Below are 18,004 nucleotides of genomic sequence, written 5' to 3'. Positions count from 1 at the left end.
TTCAATTTTCGGTACTAATTTATTCTCTCATTTCTTTATAAGACAAGAGAAATTGATACGAATAATTCGTTTATCCGAGTTAATTTGTTGAATAAAATTGAAGGGGTAAGTACCTGAAAAATGAGAACAAATTGTCATAGCACTTGGACAATTTTTTGACACTGATTTATGGTATTGATCGATATTCGATTTTCGGTACTGATTTACTCTTTCATTTCTCTATAAGAAAAAAAATTCATACGAATCGTCCATTTATCCGCGTTAATTTGATGAATAAAATAAATACTGATCGGTCTTCAATTTTCGGTACTGATTTATTCTCTCGTTTCTTTATAAGATAAGAAAAATTGATACAAATCGGTCGTTTATCCGAGTTAATTTGTTAAATAAGATTAAAGGGGTAAGTACCTGAAAAATGAGAACAAATTGTCATTGCACTTGGACAATTTTCTGACACTAATTTATGGTATTAATGGATATTCGATTTTCGGTACTGATTTACTCTTTCATTTTTCTATAAGAAAATAAATTTATACGAATCGTCCATTTATCCGCGTTAATTTGATGAATAAATTAAATATTGATCGGTCTTCAATTTTCGGTACTAATTTATTCTCTCATTTCTTTATAAGACAAGAGAAATTGATACGAATCATTCGTTTATCCGAGTTAATTTGTTAAATAAGATTAAAGGGGTAAGTACCTGAAAAATAAGAGCAAATTGTCATTGCACTTGGACAATTTTTTGACACTGATTTATGTTATTAATCGGTATTCGATTTTCGGTACTGATTTACTCTTTCATTTCTCTATAAGAAAAAAAATTTATACGAATCGTTCATTTATCCGCGTTAATTTGATGAATAAATTAAATATTGATCGGTCTTCAATTTTCGGTACTAATTTATTCTCTCATTTCTTTATAAGACAAGAGAAATTGATACGAATAATTCGTTTATCCGAGTTAATTTGTTGAATAAAATTGAAGGGGTAAGTACCTGAAAAATGAGAACAAATTGTCATTGCACTTGGACAATTTTCTGACACTGATTTGTGGTATTAATTGATATTCGGTTTTCGGTACTGATTTATTTCCTCATTCTTTTAAAAGACAAAAAAAACTGATATCGTTCGTTTATCCAAGTTAATTTGTTGAATAAGATTAGAGGTGTAAGTACTTAAAAAATGAGAACAAATTGTCATTGCACTTGGACAATTTTCTGACACTGATTTATGGTATTAATGGATATTCGATTTTCGGTACTGATTTACTCTTTCATTTTTCTATAAGAAAACAGAAAATTAATACGAATCGTTCATTTATCCGCGTTATTTTGATGAATAAATTAAATATTGATCGGTCTTCTATTCTCGGTACTAATTCTCTAATTTCTTTATAAGAGAATAAAAATTGATACGAATCTTTCTTTTATCGGACTTAATTTGTTGAGTAAATTAGTAGGGTAAGTACCTGCAAGATGAAAACAACTTGTCATTGCACTTAGACAATTTTCTAACGCTGATTTATAGTATTGATCAATATCCGGTTTTCGATACTGATTTAGTCTTTGATTTCTCTATAAAAGAAAAAAAGATTGATACAAATCGTTTGTTTATCCACGTTAATTTGATGAATAAATTCGATATTGATCGGTATTTGATTTTCGGTACTGATTTCTCCTTTCATTTTTCTATGAGAAAAGAAAAAATTCAAACGTATTTTGTTCATTCATCCGCGTTAATTTGATGAAAAAATTAGATATTGAACGGTCTTCGATTTTCGGTACTGATTTATTTTCTCATTTTTTTATAAGACAAGAAAAATTAATACGAATCGTTCGTTTATCTGAGATAATTTGTTGAATAAGATTAAAGGGGTATGTACCTGAAAAATAAGAACAAATTGTCATTGCACGTGTGCAATTTTTTGACACTGATTTATGGTATTAATCGATATTCGATTTTCGGTATTGATTTACTCTTTCATTTCTCTATAAGAAAACAGAAAATTAATACGGATCGTTCATTTATCCGCGTTTAATTTGATGAATAAATTAAATATTGAACGTGCACGATGGGGGGGAGAGGGATGGGAATAGGTGGTAGAAAGGTTGCTTGGAGAGGGGGAGGGAGAGGTGGAGGAGTGGAGGGGGCGAGGAGGACGAGAAGGATTAAAAGGATGAGAAAGAGGGCGAGGGAGAAAGTGTGAAGGAATGGAATGAATGGAGGAAAGCGAAAATCGGCGGTAGGAAATAAGAATTATAGGAGTAACAGCGGCATAGAAATATAGATATATACATATATATAAGAATAGATGATAAGCGAACAATTAATTATAAGAGATAAGCGAGCGGATAGATGTAAGATATTTGTAAAGTAGATTTAAGGAGGGGCGGAGGATGGGAGTGTGTGTGTGTGTGTGTGTGTGCGAGGGGATAGGGGCGAGCGTAATAGGAAGTAAGGAGAGATTATATTGGAATTTGCAACCCCGCCAGGGGAATCAATAAAATATACATACAATTAAATATTTTGGTCTTCAATTTTCGGTACTGATTTATTCTTTCATTTCTTTATAAGAGAAGAAAAATTGATACGAATCATTCGTTTATTCAAGTTAATTTGTTGAGTACATTAGAGGGGTAAGTACCTAAAAAATAAGAACAAATTGTAATTGCATGTGGACAATTTTCTGATGTTGATTTATCGGTATTGATCGATATTCAATTTTCGGTATTGATTTACTCTTTCATTTTTCTATAAGAGAAAAATTGATACGAATCGTTCGTTTATCCGAGTTAATTTGATGAATAAGTTAGATATTGATCGGTCTTCGATTTCGGTACTGATTTACTCTTTCATACATGTTGCCGTATCAAAGTCTCCTCTATAATAAACGATTTGACACGTCTGGAGACGCATGATGTATCGTTGCCCGCATCTCATTCCCTTCGTCCTGCTTCCCTGTATAAAATGTCGAATTGAAACGTATTAAAAAGTATTGACATTTTGAATATGTCTGAATTCTGAATCTTTTTGATCCGAAGAAAAGGACTGAAAAGTATTAGTTTCCATTAAATTTTACTGCGCTAAATGCGAGACGGTCTCTTTCGCCCGGGTGCCTCACCAGGGAAATTTCTCTGGTACGCTAAATTCCGTAAGGCCATCAGTCTTTGTAGTATATCTCATCGGTGCATAAGGTTTATATTACCTGTACCTGTATATACATATTTTGAAACATTTTCTTTAGATGTTATATCAAACGGATTTTGCACGTAATATCCTTCGGACCACAAAGACATTATTATTTTGATCATTTTGATTTGTTTGATATTCATTAAGAATTCTCTAGATTGCAACCGCCATGTTGAACGACTAAATTGTCGTGTGAAATGTTTCAATTTTCACAAATTCATATGAAATTTTTCATTTTTCACTAATTCACAAAATTCACTTTCACTCTTCACTAGTTCACACGCTAGGGAAAAGATTCATGATCGCTGGCCTGAGCAGCTGCAACGCTTCTCCAACGCGCATACTTTTTACTTTAAAATAAAATATTTCTAGGACAAATTAAACTTTTACTCTGTTATAAACATGGAGAATATTCAAGTCTATAGTTTTGCTAAAAATATATGATATAAAAAACTGATTTAAAAAGTATCTTACAGATCCAAGTGATTTAATTTTTATCTATATAATCAGATAGAAAGTTTATTTTTTGCAATATTACATAAATATAAGTAGAGATCCATTAAATGTTTGAATATACCTGATACCGAAATTTTATGACGACACGACGTAACTCGAAGATGATACAAGAATCGAATTTCCTTAATAATTAATAATCCTTATTAATTAATAATCATTGCTAATTTGAATCAACTTATCCCTTGGTTTTTTACTTTATTCTTACTTCTTTTCATGATACAACTTAAGCAATTCACGTATTTAAATGCTTTTCGAACCACAGATACAAGATACGGAGCAATTGTTTACGCTTTCATCAAACCTGCAAATCTCGAATATATCTTCGCATAAAAACATACTCGTACGACAAGTTTTCTCCTGATGAATTTGCATTTATTTTTCAAAATCTTAACAAAATTTGATATCACAATGAGACACGTGTTAAATTTGATATTAAGATATATTTCACTGTCGATAAAAGAGCTTACACTAAAGCAAATCAGCATTTTATTTCTGAATAATTTCATTCCTATCAAATTTTTTCAACTTTGCTTTTTAAAAACTTTTGGAACATATAAGATATATATTCCGATGTATAGTTTACTTAAAATAGCAAATGACAAGATAATCATTGAATATAGATATACTGAACTCAACGGTACAAGAATCACTTTTTCTCGATAACCAAACCAAGTCCAACAGATTCAATTTCTACCATAAAGTTAGAACATAGTGGTTCAAGAAGCACTTTACAGCGTGAAATCTCTAACTTACAGATATATTTTGAGTATAGAGTTTACTTTTTTTTTTTTTTACAGTGAATATAAATCGAAATTCATCAAGTGTCAAAATGTGTCCTTTTCGCTCAGTCTGCTTTCTGTTTGCTGCTCTCCGGTGACTTGTCACCATTCATAGGTGAACGGGAACGACTACGGCTCTTGCTGTGCTTGCTTCCCGATCGTGACCTAGATCTGTCACCTCGTGAGCGCTCGCGGCTCGATCTATCCCTAAAACGATAAAGAGAAAAGAGGAGAGCGATTAGGAGTTCGTTCGCGACTTCGCCGATAGACGATTTATTTTTCTTGCGCCAAGTATTTCGATCAGAGAGAACAAAGCCGTAAACTCGCCGATAGGAACTCACTTTGAGGGAGACTTGGCTTTGGATTTGGACTGCGACCTGGACTTTGACCTCTCAGCCTTGGACCTAGAACGAGATCTGGATTTGGACTTTGACTTAGATTTCGACTTTGAGCGGTCTCTTGATCTGCAAAATTATAGTTCAAAATGAAAGGGGGACAAAAAAGTAGAACGACTAAATACAAAGAAACTCGCTTTTTTTTTTGTTTTATTTTCCAAGCGCGCGCGGTGAGTGAGTGATCGCGTGTAAGCGTGATCAAGCGTGAGAGCTCAAGGCACGTGGCCAGCCCAAAAACACTGCCAATGTAACAACAAATGGGAATGAGAGAGTGTACGTTGATCGTGACGATCGATAATTGCGCAAGAAAAAAATACAAAACAAACGAAACAAATATATGTAACTATGAGTGGGAACGAAACGGCTAAATGACGAAATAAATGTGGCGTAAGAAAGGTGATCCTAGGTAGAGACGAGGTATGGAGGTTACTCACTTGGATTTGGAACGTGAGCGGCTGCGTTCCGGAGATTTGGATTTAGACTTGGATTTGGACTTCGAATGTGCTCTTGATTTGGAACGGCTACTGCGACGGCTGCGGCTACGGGAACTACGGCGACTTCTGCGATAAAAACGCCAACGAGCGATGAAGATGTACTTGGTAGTTTGAAGTAATTTGTCGCAAAACTATCTCTTCAAAGGCCAAAGGATAGATTTTGCGATAGAGTGTACGCAAGATTTTAAATTTTCATTGCATTGTCAAATAAAAAGAAAATAAAAGAAACGAAAGCATACAACCGTGTGACTCACAACTTGTAACAAGGAGAAATACATCTAATATCTTGAACGGTAATAAAATTATCCCGTTAACACTTGTAAAAGAGAAAATTATAAAAGTGAACAAAATGACAGAAACAATTTGAAATGTGCGTTAATAGAAGTGATAATCGATATTAAACAAATTGCACAAACAGATTGCAAAGCAAACACGTTATATAGACAATTATATACGAACGAAGTAAATCATAATATAAAAAAGAATAGGTGACGAAATGTCGCCCCGACAGTACCTTGATCGGGATCGAGAACGACGATTATACCTTGAGCGGGAACGCGACCGACGACGAGATCTTGATCGAGATCGTGAGCGTGATCTCGAGCTAGACGATCTCGATCGACGGCCACGTCTCTTGTCTTCGATGAGTCTAATCCTGCGTCCGTTCAGTTCGGTGTCATCCAATTTATCGATAGCGTTCTTCAAGTCGGAGTATGTCGCGAACTCAACAACTCTGCAACATCACGAATTTTAGTCGCGTAAAATTCACACGGTAACACAGAACGAGGATAATACGCATTGCATCGTTATGACGTCGCGAGTAAAACCGCGAGTAGAACTGTCCAAAGCTGTTGTTCGTGTTTGTTACAACTATACATGGGAAAATAATCGTTAACAATGGCTAATTATTCAATCACATGTAACAACCAACGTCACCAATAACAAGTGTATGTATGTATGTGTGTGTGTTGTGTGTCTCTCCTTACCCTTCGTTCCTTCGTTGCTTATGAGCATCTGCATAGGTCACTTCTCCAGCTTGTCTCATGTAATCCTTCAAATCCTGGACATCACACAAGACCAAGAATTAATATTTCGACTCGATTGAGGTTAAAGGTATATACGAATTAATATGCAATAAATTTAGAATTAGTAGTTACGTATGGAGTTCACTACACTGTGTCCCTAGTCTGATACATATCGCGCAGGTTAAGATATATCCTGTGCACTCGATATATGTCCTATTTCGGTCTTTCCCTACGGCAGGTAATGTAACGTCTACTCTTTGTGAAAAAGAGGCGACAGTGCCTACAAATCTGCTCCTTGTATCTTCGGTGCTGAGCATTAAGATTACGAAATGTATGTGTGTGTGTGTGTGTGTGTGTGTGTGTGTGTGTGTGTGTGTGTGTGTGTGTGTGTATGCGTGTGTGTGTGTACGTGCGTGTACATGTGTATGTGCTCGAATTTAGTATCTATTGTTGATACAACCTTTCTTTTGATGCAATTCAATCCTCAAAACAAGTGTAGTTACAATTTTATACATAACTCGCTCCACTTTGCAGAACGACAAATTTTCAACATTGTCAATAATCGTTAACCCGTGCACGATATAAAGCGATGATACTTGTAATGTACTTTCGAAATAAATTCGCTTCTGCAAAGAGGCTCACAATAGAATTACAGAATTAATAATATGCAGTACCTGTATAAAATATCTAATAAAAGAAATACATCCATATGTATTTGACATTGCCGGATTTAACACATTATTTCATAAACAGTGCTTTTTGAAAAGTTGGAATTTTGTGCAACAGAATCGTTAAGACACAAATGCAAAGAGTACAAAAAAAGATATACACAAGATCTTGAAGGGATCTATCCAAACACGACTTATACATGAAACGGAAAATGTCCGAAGTTGAATAAGAGACAAGCGAAAATCAAACTAAGGCGAAAAGAATAACAGTTACACGCTGATAAACTAAATCCTGAAGATAGCGGGAAGAAGCGGCAGAGAGACTGTTGTTCTCCCGTTCCTTTCGTGGAAATGTTCTTTCTGAATGTTGCGCTACGTTTCTTCCATGTCGTCCGTTCTTTTTCCGTTCCGTAGTCTCTTCCGCATGCTCGAGTCTGAAGGACACTTCGTGATCGTTCCTCGTGAGGGGCATTAATCGGCGAATGAAGGTGGATATTGTCTGTTTGGTCCGTATGCGCTCATTCATCGCTGGGCGATCTCTCTGCTTGTATCTCTGTGGGAACCAGGTACGACTTTCGTGTCGTGGACTTGTTGGTGATGTGCCTGTATAATGCCGTTTCTTCTTACACGAGTACGAGAGAGCACAGAGACGTCTCCGTATTCTCCGGGACACTTTGGTGGCGGTGGTGTTTTCTACGATTCGCGCCGATGCCTCTCAAGGTCCGAGCGCAAGTGTTTTTACGTCGCGATAAGAGGAAAAAAAAAAAGAAAAAAGAAAAAAAAAAAGAAAAAGAAGATCCCGAACGATATTCGCGCATGCTATTGTCGAAAGGCGATTCCCAGTCACCTGCGCCATTCCCTTTGGAAAGATTTCGTTTCTCTCGTTTGTTATACAAAAATGTCCAAAGGACAGTTTTGTAATGAGATATAATTGCCTTGCATAAAGAAAAGTTGGCCTCTATAAGATAAAATCAAACGGAAGAGGCAGTCCATCAGCAAAGGACAAACGTACACGACGTGTGACTGCAAGTTGACAGTAGTTGCAAAGAACAAAAGAAAAGTGGCATCGATAACGCGTTATTAATGAGTGACATATGGATGCCTAATTTCGAGCACAGGAACAATATCACTATAAAAGAGGTACTCTATCTCTCTCCAGTACTGGCTTCACTTATTAGTCGCTAGTCTCGTTAGCGTGCACGGCTTCGGGTTACGTAAGACATCTCAACGGTTCGACATATACGCAACGACGCCCCTGAGCTATGGTGCACAGTATCAAGAGTATAATGAGATATAAAATAGAGATATATATAAATATATAGTATACATATGTGAACAAGACATGTTTAAGTGTATATAGTTATATAATAGAGATATGTGTATATCTAAAGAGTACACTCGGTTAAGGTGACGCATTTACCTTGGGCCCAGGCACCACCTTGCTTACGGACAGAGAGAAAGGCCAGGCACACGGCGCTTGGTCGGGTCGAACGGATTCTGTGTGGCGTAGTCGCGGATGGTTCGGGTTTCGGCCCGCGTATGCCCTCTCATGGGTGGCCGCTGCCTGACTTACTAGATGGCTAGGTCGATGATGTACCAGTAGCAGTGACGGTCACGATGAAGTGATGGATGGACGGAAATGTAGTGGATTGTGACGGTGATGATGGTTGATGAGAATGAAGGTACTAATTGTAACGATGTCGACTTTGTAACAAGGGTTAAGAGTGGAGGTAGCGGTGAAGATGATGATAAAGATGGTGATTTTATGATAGGTGGCGGTGATGAGATGATGACGACGATAGTGATGTATCAGTGGTGATGAGTGTCGGTAAACATGATTATCTCTCCCAGGCGAACAAAGTAGTAGGCGGTGAGGGTTGTGTTGATAGCGTAGATTGAGATTCTCTCTTTCTCCCTTTCTCTCTCTCTCTCTCTCTCTCTCTCCCTATCTCTCTCTCTCTTTCTCCCTCTCTCTCTCTCTTTCTCTCTCTCTTTCTCTCTCCCTCTCTCTCGGTTTCTTTGTTTCACTTTTCTCCCCCAGTGATTACGATGAGAGGATCGGGCCCCGTGCGCACGACAACCTATCACTGGGATTTTCACCGGGAATTCACCACGTATCACTGCGCGCGAGTAGTAGATAGCAGGTGGTAGATAGGTGGTGTGGTGGATAGGTGTACACCCCAGCGCCAACGCGGCTCTCTCTCTCACCCGGGACACCTCAGAAACCACCCTGGTGCCACTTGACCTCAAGGCGGGCCCATCGCGTGCATCGTCATCTCTCTATCATCGCACATCATCAGTCTATCGGCCCTACCGGTCGCCCCTCCTCGGCGAAGAGGATATGACTCTTCGGAAAGAACATCAATTTTATTTCGTTTTTTCTCAAACTGCTGCTCGCGCGAACGTAAATGAAATAATAAATTGAAAAAGTAACGTCGAAGGACAATCGAGACTCGACCGGGAGTGAAAAATGTTATCTTATCGTCAAACGGCAACAACCAATCATCCGAAAAGAGTGCAACGATAGATATATAGATCATATTCAATATATACAAATATATATGCATGTATATATGTACGCAATGTAAATTGATCAAGTAAGACTTGGTCCACATGCACACGAGGTAGTCTCTGCGTTAGTTTCTCGACTCTCGTCGGCTCGAGCACCTCTTTGGATACTTTTTTTTTCGCTACGCTTTCGTCTATTGCGTCCTGGTATTTCCCACATCGTTAGCGCTTATCCGTTATTGCCTTGTCTCTATCTTCTCTGTAGTCCATTATTACCACCGTATCCGTCGCTTCGTTTCTTTCGCTTTGCACCTCTTCGTCCACAACGTCCGGTCGCGGTTTTCCTCGTTACGTTGGTTCCATCATGGGTCGTTGATACTCCAAATTCCTCTCGCTATCGCGTGTCCCTCGTGTTCGGGAATGGTGATGCGTGATTGTGCATCTCATACGTGTTCTCGTATCTTCTCATCATCCATATGCAGCACTTTCGTGCTTCTCTCTTTTCTTCCTTTCTCTTTTTCTGCCTCTTTTGATTTTCATAAAAAGTGACTTTATGTACGTATAAAGAAATTTGACTTCGACATTGCCATAGACTTACTTGATCAAAATGTTACATCTCCCGATTACGAATCAGGGCTCTCTTTATGAGTAAATGAACATAAAATGAGACGAAAGAGAATCAAACAACAAAGATAAGGAAATCGTTAAAAAATGCCGCCGTACGTAGCGTGGGTGCGCGCGTGTGCGCGTAAATTTGGTCACGAGGAAACCGCGAAAACCCGTTAAAACTTAGAGAATCGCGGCAAAATCCATCAAAGCGGTGCGACAACAACGTACGTACTTTCTCTCTCTCTCTCGCTCTCTCTTTCTTTCACTCTCTCTCTCTCTCTCTCACTCGCTCTGGAACCTCGACTAGTAATCAAACTCACTGAGATATGAAATCGGTAAAAATGCAAAAGTAAAAAAAAAAAGAAGCGAGATATATGTGCCGCTTACCTGCCAACTGACACGGCTAGACAGATTCTCCACAGTAAGCCGATACTCTGTACGTGTTGGTGGTCCGTATCTAGAATGGGAAAAAATCCGGCTATTATCCTCATGTATGTTTCTAAATCAAGCAGGTTTGTCTTGGACCTGATTTTACGTTAAATGTAGCAAAAGAAAGTATGATAAAACGTAAAACTTTAATATAATTCAATATTACAACAACAATAACAACAATAACGACAACAAAGTGTGTAAGTAAAGTTTCGTAAGTAATCGTTAGAGCGTAACATTGGATGTATGTACCTGGGCAATGATTGCTTGTAGCTAGATGCAGTCCTCGTGTTTCTGTTCACACTATCTCTGCAAAAAGGGATGTCATGTGAACAGAAATAACGGATCGTCGGTTAAACCTTCAGCAAATAACTACAGATCTGCACTCATTGCTCAGGCACACAATCAATCACCTGTTCCAATCGAATCAAATCTATTCAAAATGCAGCAATAGCGTACCTGTCGTGCCGCATATCGTCTCGGCTGTAACAAACACAATACCACACATCTATTAGTCACCAATTACATCGCTCCACACATCTCAACTACCAGCAATAAACATAATATCTGGGAGGGTGTTCACTAGGCGTTTTCACTATCAATTGTTCATTAATTGACGCGGTCCGATTTCTTTTTCTTTGTTTTTCTCTTTTCCGAAAAACACGACGACAATTCGAGACGTACTCGGGAGAGCAGCCAAATCCAAGACAACCAATCAAGAGAAGGTAACATACGTTACTCTACTAACGTTTTCGTACGCGCGAACACAAATGAAGCTTGCAACACGAATTTTATCACTCGTCACTACGCTCTCTACACTAGAGCTTATCATATCCAAGGTTACGTTCTTCCCTGAGCGGACGATGTGCGAAATCGAGCACTTCGAAGGGGGAAAAAAAAAAAAAGGGGGGGAACAAAGGTAAATCAAGAGGTAACAAGTGAAATTAAGAGAAAACGGAAAAAAAAAGAAAAAAAAAGAGAGAGAAAAGAAAAAACGAGAAACAGAAACAAGAGAAACATTCATATAAAACGAAAGAAAACATTCAAATAAACGGCGGGTAATCGAATAAATAAATAAATAAGCAAATCGATCGTTTAGATTTCGCACATCCCTAGCCGACTGCCTGCAGGGGAGGAGGGGATAATGATCGCTCTGATAAAATAAAAAAAAGGATAGCGTGTCTTACGCAGATCGCCTCGAGTCCCCATAACCACCACGGGAGTCACCATAGCGCCACTGGTCACTACCCCTAGGTGTCCCCCGGGCCCTCTCTACAGTAATTCTGTAACAAGACACATTGGATATGCTTACTTGTCTCTCCAGGAGCGTGAGCGTCCGTAGCCACGGTCGCCTCGCCTCCCTGAAACACCCCGTGCTATCTCCACCGCCACTCTGAAACACACCCAACAAAACCCCGCCTAAGTCCTCGACTAATTCTTACTCTAATGCTGCTTCCTTCCTTTTCCTTCCATTCCTCAGCCTCCTCCCGAAATCCGTTCAAATATCATCCGTTCTCTCTCTCTTTCTCAGTATCTCTATCGTCCGGTTTCTCTCTTTCGCTCTCTGAGGCGCTGTCCCCTATCTCTTTCTTTCACTCCCTCTGTCACGATTCGTCCTCGTCCCCTATATATTCTAGATGCCTCTCTTACAACGCTACTTATGACCGAGCTAATTTTCTTTCTTCATCACGTCCATCAGCTTTTTCGTAATTAAGTCTCTATAGAGTGATCCTTGTGATTATTTCAAATTTCCTTTCTAGTTTCTTTGTTCCACCACTATCTCTCTTTTTTCATTTTAAAATACCACACAATACCAGACACAGATGTTAGACAGGATCACGCGATGAAATTATGAAAAAGCACATGGATCGGATGTTCTTTCGTAATAAAAGAAGCAATATACATCTCGCCATGACGCAGACATTATTACATTTACTTTGGCGATTGTTCTCTAATCGGGGAATTGATGGAAGTAGTTCAAAATGGCGGTAAGTCGCAACGGTTTTTTAAGATGCACTTTTTTGTCACGATAAAAGTCCGATCATTAATTTGGAGGACAGACACCGTTTACTAAAAACGCAAGGTTAACAGCATTAACGGAGCACCCGTTCAATGCCAACAAATACTTGTGCATTTGTCTTTAATTATACAGAAGCAACAGCGGATAATATTACTGGTACAGGTTGAAACATAATGCGATTAGAGCGTTGAGAACATTTTCGTTCAATCACATTTTCGTCAGCATTGCTCAGAGATTATTAATATTATCGACACACTTACATAAATTCCCAAAAGAAAAAAAATAAATAAATAAATAAAAAATGGAGATAAACATACGGTAAAGAAATATTTCCAAAATTTTCATCAAGATATTTCAAACAATACACGCGGATACGGTAACTCCTTGGTTAAGTTATCTCAATGCTATTGCTTCTCATATATCAATCTGTTAGAGACAGAATCGATCGAAGTAACGTAAAGTCGACATTGAACTGTGTTTACTTAAGATAACAAGAGATAAAAATAAAGGAGATATAGGACAATTCTAGAATATGGGAGAATATTACATATATAATTCTACAATAAATATCGTATAAGAACGCCGCTGAAAAAAGAACTGTTATAAATTAACTATATTAAGGTATATTAGACACTTTAATAAATAACTTTCGTTAATCTTAATAGCAGCAAGTTAATCATATAAGCTCAACTTTCCTATTTTCCCTATTTTTTTTGCTTCTTCTAGATGAAAAATATCTTTCCGAGTTTGCTACTGATAACAGAGTCAAGTCAAAAAATTGATCATTGATCAACCGACACTTTTTTTTTTTAACATCATTGATTATTTCACAAGTAGTTTCGAACACTGTAAAAAGGAACTATATCTATAATGCACTACTAGTTGATTTGGATAAATTTTTAATTGACTCTATGTGTTAGCATGATGAATTATGATGCATAAAATTCGTTTGCTCTTAAGCAGAGTGTACCCCCAGTACCAATAATATTATAATTATGATAAAGTTCAAACAGCGTGATCGAAGTAATCAATTCACATACTAAATGAATTGTATGTAAGAACTATTCAGTCATGCAAAAAAACATGCTACCTATACCATTCCGTCATACGCCTAATGTGGTCGCTCAGTACACGTATGTTTCAAAGAACACATATACATTATATAAGACAGAATCGCATTACCTTTCCCCTAGAAGCTCCTTCCCGTTGAGTTCGTACACGGCATCGTCGGCGTCTCTGTAGTCATCAAATTCCTGCAAAAAGAATTTTTCCGGTATCAACTAGCACGAAATGTGGTTTCGTTTATTAGTTTTCTACTTTTTAAGCTACTTCTACTGCAATAAGAGACTTTTAAGAATAACATTCGATATCTACAATTGGTAATTTTTACGGAAGATAATTTCGAATATCGGTCGGTATGTTGTAAAAAAGATCTTTTTCTAGGTTCACGTTTTAAATATTATTGAGGAGTTATTTATAAGGTGTAGACATGTAAAGAGTGTTAATGGTATTAATAAAATCTCCACGGCGGTAACAAGGTTTCAATACATTCGCGATTTTCTAGAATCATTTCATGTATTCTCTTCACTTGTATCCTGCAAAAATTTCAAGATAGAATATATCATTGTTTAATATAACAAATAAATATATAAACATGTATGTATAATTATATATTATCAAGCAATAAGTGCAAAACTTGAATCGATATAGGTGCTTGAGTTACTGATAGAGATGATTATTTTGTAATGTATGGGCCTCGTTATAAAGAATTCCTTTCCCTTGGTTATACATAACTTACAAAGTTTTTGCAGAATAATCGACGGATAAGCAGCACACAGCTCCTCTAAACAGCCGCAGCCAATGTGCTCAGGGCTCAGGTCAGGTCAACTCAGGTAATAGAGTTACGTTTGCAATTTTAACACATTGCAGCCTACCCATTTCGGTCCAAATCATGATAGTTAAAAATAGAATGGACTATTCTTTCACAAGTGTGAAATTTGTCAACTTACGACTGTAATGTTACATCGACATGAAGGCTTGCAGTAACTAAATATAATTTATCACGATAAGATATGGCGAAGGGAAACAATCTTATTTATTCACATGCACTCAACACTTCATATGTGTCTATGCATATGCTTTTATATACAAAAGAGAAAACAAAATTCCAGAAGCATGTAAAACTGTAAGTAACAACGAAACAAAGCTAAGAGAGTATTGCAACTTGTTTCAGCACTTAATTCTAAGAGTATATCGGTTACAGACAGCTGCTCTTGAAAACAAGAAATTGCAAGCAGTGTTAAGCTATGAACTAATCGAGATTATCATGGGACCAAATTGAGCAATGCGAAGTGTTATTGTAGGTTTATTTACAGCAGATTACAAATACTTACAACAAAGCCGTAACCATTCTTGATGAGAACATCACGGAAACGACCGTAGCCTCTGAAAAATCTCTCAAGGTCTCTTTCCCTGGTCCCATACGGAAGCCCACCGACATAGACTCTTGTCCCTACCATACTGTAAAAAAACAATTAAACCACATTAGACTTACCACAAAGGCAAATCCATTCTTCATAGCGACCTCCTTGATTCTACCATATTTCCGGAAGAACTTCTCGAGATCGCGCTCTCTCACCCGGTATGTTAATCCACCAACGAATACTCGGGTGCTCATTCTTAAAGGAAAATATAAAAACACCTTACATAACGAGCTACCTAAGGAATCCGCCGCTTAGTCACAACATAAAAGAATCGTGAGCTTATGAAAATCTAACCGAGACGTAAATGAATCTGAATTTACTTGAAAACTTGAATAGCAATTTTTAACGGCGTTCGTGCGCGGTGTAAATAGAAACTCTCCGTTGTCCGAATAAGTAACACAAACATGAGATTCAAGTATACCCCTTTATTTAAACAACAGTACGTTAGCAATACTGATACAATTTTCTTTACGAGTCATTACGTACGACGCACTGTATACAAAGCATTGCCCGTTAATTACCCGTTTTGTCTTATACGGTGAAACAAAGCGCTCAGAAGTATCTAGACTTTCAACAATACGTGGAAAATGCGTCGCAGTGTGAAGACGCGTGTCCTGAAACGCGCAGTACCGTGTCTTATCGAACGACCTTCACACGCGCCGTTATGCCGCAAAATGGTCGATGTATGCGAAGCTCGTGTGCGCGTGTAATTCCAAAGGAAAAGGAAGAATGCGAAAGCTCTCGCTGCGCTGTTGAGCAACAAAGGATGTTCGGACCTTCCAGAATTTTCGATGGCGCCGGCCGTGACGAGCGTCGGGGATTGGCGATCGATACGAGAGCACGTTGATTAATTGCGTCGCGAGGCAATCCCGTGGGTCCCGTAATGGCCGCGAAGAAGAGTGACTCGCGTTTCTAGTGCAGATGCTTCCGACGCGAAATTACGAGCAATTATGCAAGGTGCGGGAGCTCCATTTTTCCTCGAAAAAATCTATGACATTATCAAAATAATACGGGCGCGTGTGTCGCACTCAGTCTTCTCGAAAGCTGGTGGAATACGAGCGAAAGCTGACTTGCTACGATGAATTTTTTTTATTTTCGTCCCTTAGCTCGCACTTCTCTACGGTAGTTTATATAATGCTGATAGAGAAGACAAAACGAATGCTTAATTTCCTCACCTGGACGTAAGCGGCAACGCCGATCACCTCGATCACTACTGAACGTACAAGCGCTCGTTCGCTCTCTCTCTCTCTCTCTCTCTTTCTCTCTCTCTCTCTCTCTCTCTCTGTCACGAAGCGTTGCTAACGAAATTGGTAGACGAAGTGAACGATGTCACCGCGCAACCAAAATGGCTCGTGAGTACAACGGAAATGGAGGGATACGCGATGAAGGTTCACACGACTGCGCGCAGGGACTCCGCCATAGTCTCGACGTCAGACGCCACCTGAGTCAATGTCGTGACTATACGACGGAAGGAACGATATCGATGCGTATCTCTGCGGACAGATTTCTCTCGTAAAATTGAAAACGAACAATAACAATCGTACACATTGCAGAATAACGTTGTTTAAGAGTTTCTGTGCTACTACCAACGAGCGGATTTCCCCCTCCCTCTTGGACAATCCCTTCGTTAAATGATACTTGAGCACCATATATAGAACGGCGCTTCGATCGGACAAAATTGCCAGATTTTTACAAATATCCTCGTGAAATTCGCTGAATAATTAAGCGACATTTGTCGACAAAGTAGGTTACATCATCGAGTAACTGTAGGCACTTCCGGAGTGGGTTCGAGGCTAGAGCGCATGTAGTGCGCATGAGCGGAAGTTCATTTTGCAAGACTGCATGGTTTGAATCTTGGAATAATTCTCACTACGGAGACTTAGCAGGAGGGAGACCTACCTTTACGTTTCACGGAAAGGAGAGAAACGATGTTTCTATTGTGTATTTACTTCGAATATCGAGGTGAGAGTTTCGAAATATTATCAATTCGAGTGAAACCGAGTGTTGTTGAATCGATGTATATCGTAATCGCTCAAAATCACAATAATCTGATCGAGGTTATGAAGTGAGCTTTTCGGACAGCTAAAGACAATTTTTACTGATTTTATTTTGAACATCGAAGTGCAAGTTTCGAGATATTATCAGTTTTTCTCTGGACAAGTGTGTTAAATCGACATTCAGTGTTGATATAAATTATTACGTTAATATGCCATTACGTTAATATGTTGCATGTCATAGACATGAACAGTTAAATAAATATATATTTATTTATCGTCCCTCTTCCCGACCACAAAGTATAATGTGTAATCGTTATAAGAGTCAGTCAATTTATATAACATTTTGTAAAAATGAGAAACATTATTTTGTTTCAAATGAATATTGCTATGGATGTACGCAAATTATATCTGCGTTTATGACTGACAGCGTCAAAACCTATCATTTTTGTATCACAATTGACACGAGGTTCATTTCTACCTACGTTATCGACAATTAAACTCGCCAAATTCTTTCCCAATTTTTGCTTCGAAATTGTCAGTCTTTTTTCATCTTAACATGTTTAACACCATATATTTAAAATCATATATTTTTTTTAAGAAACAGAACAATATCTACGTGTTATATCGATAGAACATAGGCCTGTTCGTTTTGTCTGCACTGCTGAACTGGTGCAACAAGTTGAAGTGAGAAAATCTACGTTTGTTTCACTTTAACGTAATGCATTAATTCAGCAGTGCAGACAAAACGAACAGGCCTCATGTCGAGATTATTCACGTTAACATATATATTCTAAATTAATAATGAAATTTCTCTCTCTTTCTCTCTCTCTCTCTCCCTCCCTCCCTCCCTCCCTCCCCCTCGTTCCTTACTCTCTTTTTCTCCTCCCTT

The 18,004-nt window shown here is 38.1% G+C and overlaps 1 protein-coding gene across 17 annotated transcripts; it reads right to left on the bottom strand.

Annotated features, from left to right (window-relative positions):
- Positions 1–3,869: 3,869 nt before the first annotated feature.
- On the bottom strand, positions 3,870–16,499 carry B52 (serine and arginine rich splicing factor B52). Of its 17 annotated transcripts, none has more exons than XM_011154463.3 (12): positions 16,294–16,486; positions 15,029–15,155; positions 13,818–13,888; positions 11,803–11,898; positions 11,075–11,098; positions 10,868–10,924; positions 10,574–10,643; positions 6,363–6,436; positions 5,891–6,109; positions 5,317–5,442; positions 4,829–4,891; positions 3,870–4,694 (listed from the first exon to the last, which is right to left on the bottom strand). In XM_011154463.3, the coding sequence occupies exons 2-12, from the start codon at positions 15,152–15,154 to the stop codon at positions 4,553–4,555; spliced, it is 1,068 nt and encodes a 355-aa protein (XP_011152765.1). In that variant the 5' UTR covers position 15,155; positions 16,294–16,486; the 3' UTR covers positions 3,870–4,552. The 17 variants fall into 17 exon arrangements, with proteins under 17 accessions (XP_011152765.1, XP_025157740.1, XP_011152758.1 ...); XM_025301955.1 differs by lacking the exons at positions 11,803–11,898; positions 15,029–15,155 and adding exons at positions 11,928–12,008; positions 15,190–15,313 and having other exon boundaries at positions 4,829–4,951; positions 16,294–16,485; XM_011154456.2 differs by lacking the exon at positions 15,029–15,155 and adding an exon at positions 15,190–15,313 and having other exon boundaries at positions 4,829–4,951; positions 16,294–16,485.
- Positions 16,500–18,004: the final 1,505 nt, after the last annotated feature.

The sequence above is a fragment of the Harpegnathos saltator genome, unplaced genomic scaffold, assembly GCF_003227715.2.
Source record: "Harpegnathos saltator strain DR-91 unplaced genomic scaffold, Hsal_v8.6 scaffold114, whole genome shotgun sequence".
Lineage (NCBI taxonomy): Eukaryota > Metazoa > Arthropoda > Insecta > Hymenoptera > Formicidae > Harpegnathos > Harpegnathos saltator.
This window is presented reverse-complemented; position numbering and strand designations above follow the sequence as displayed.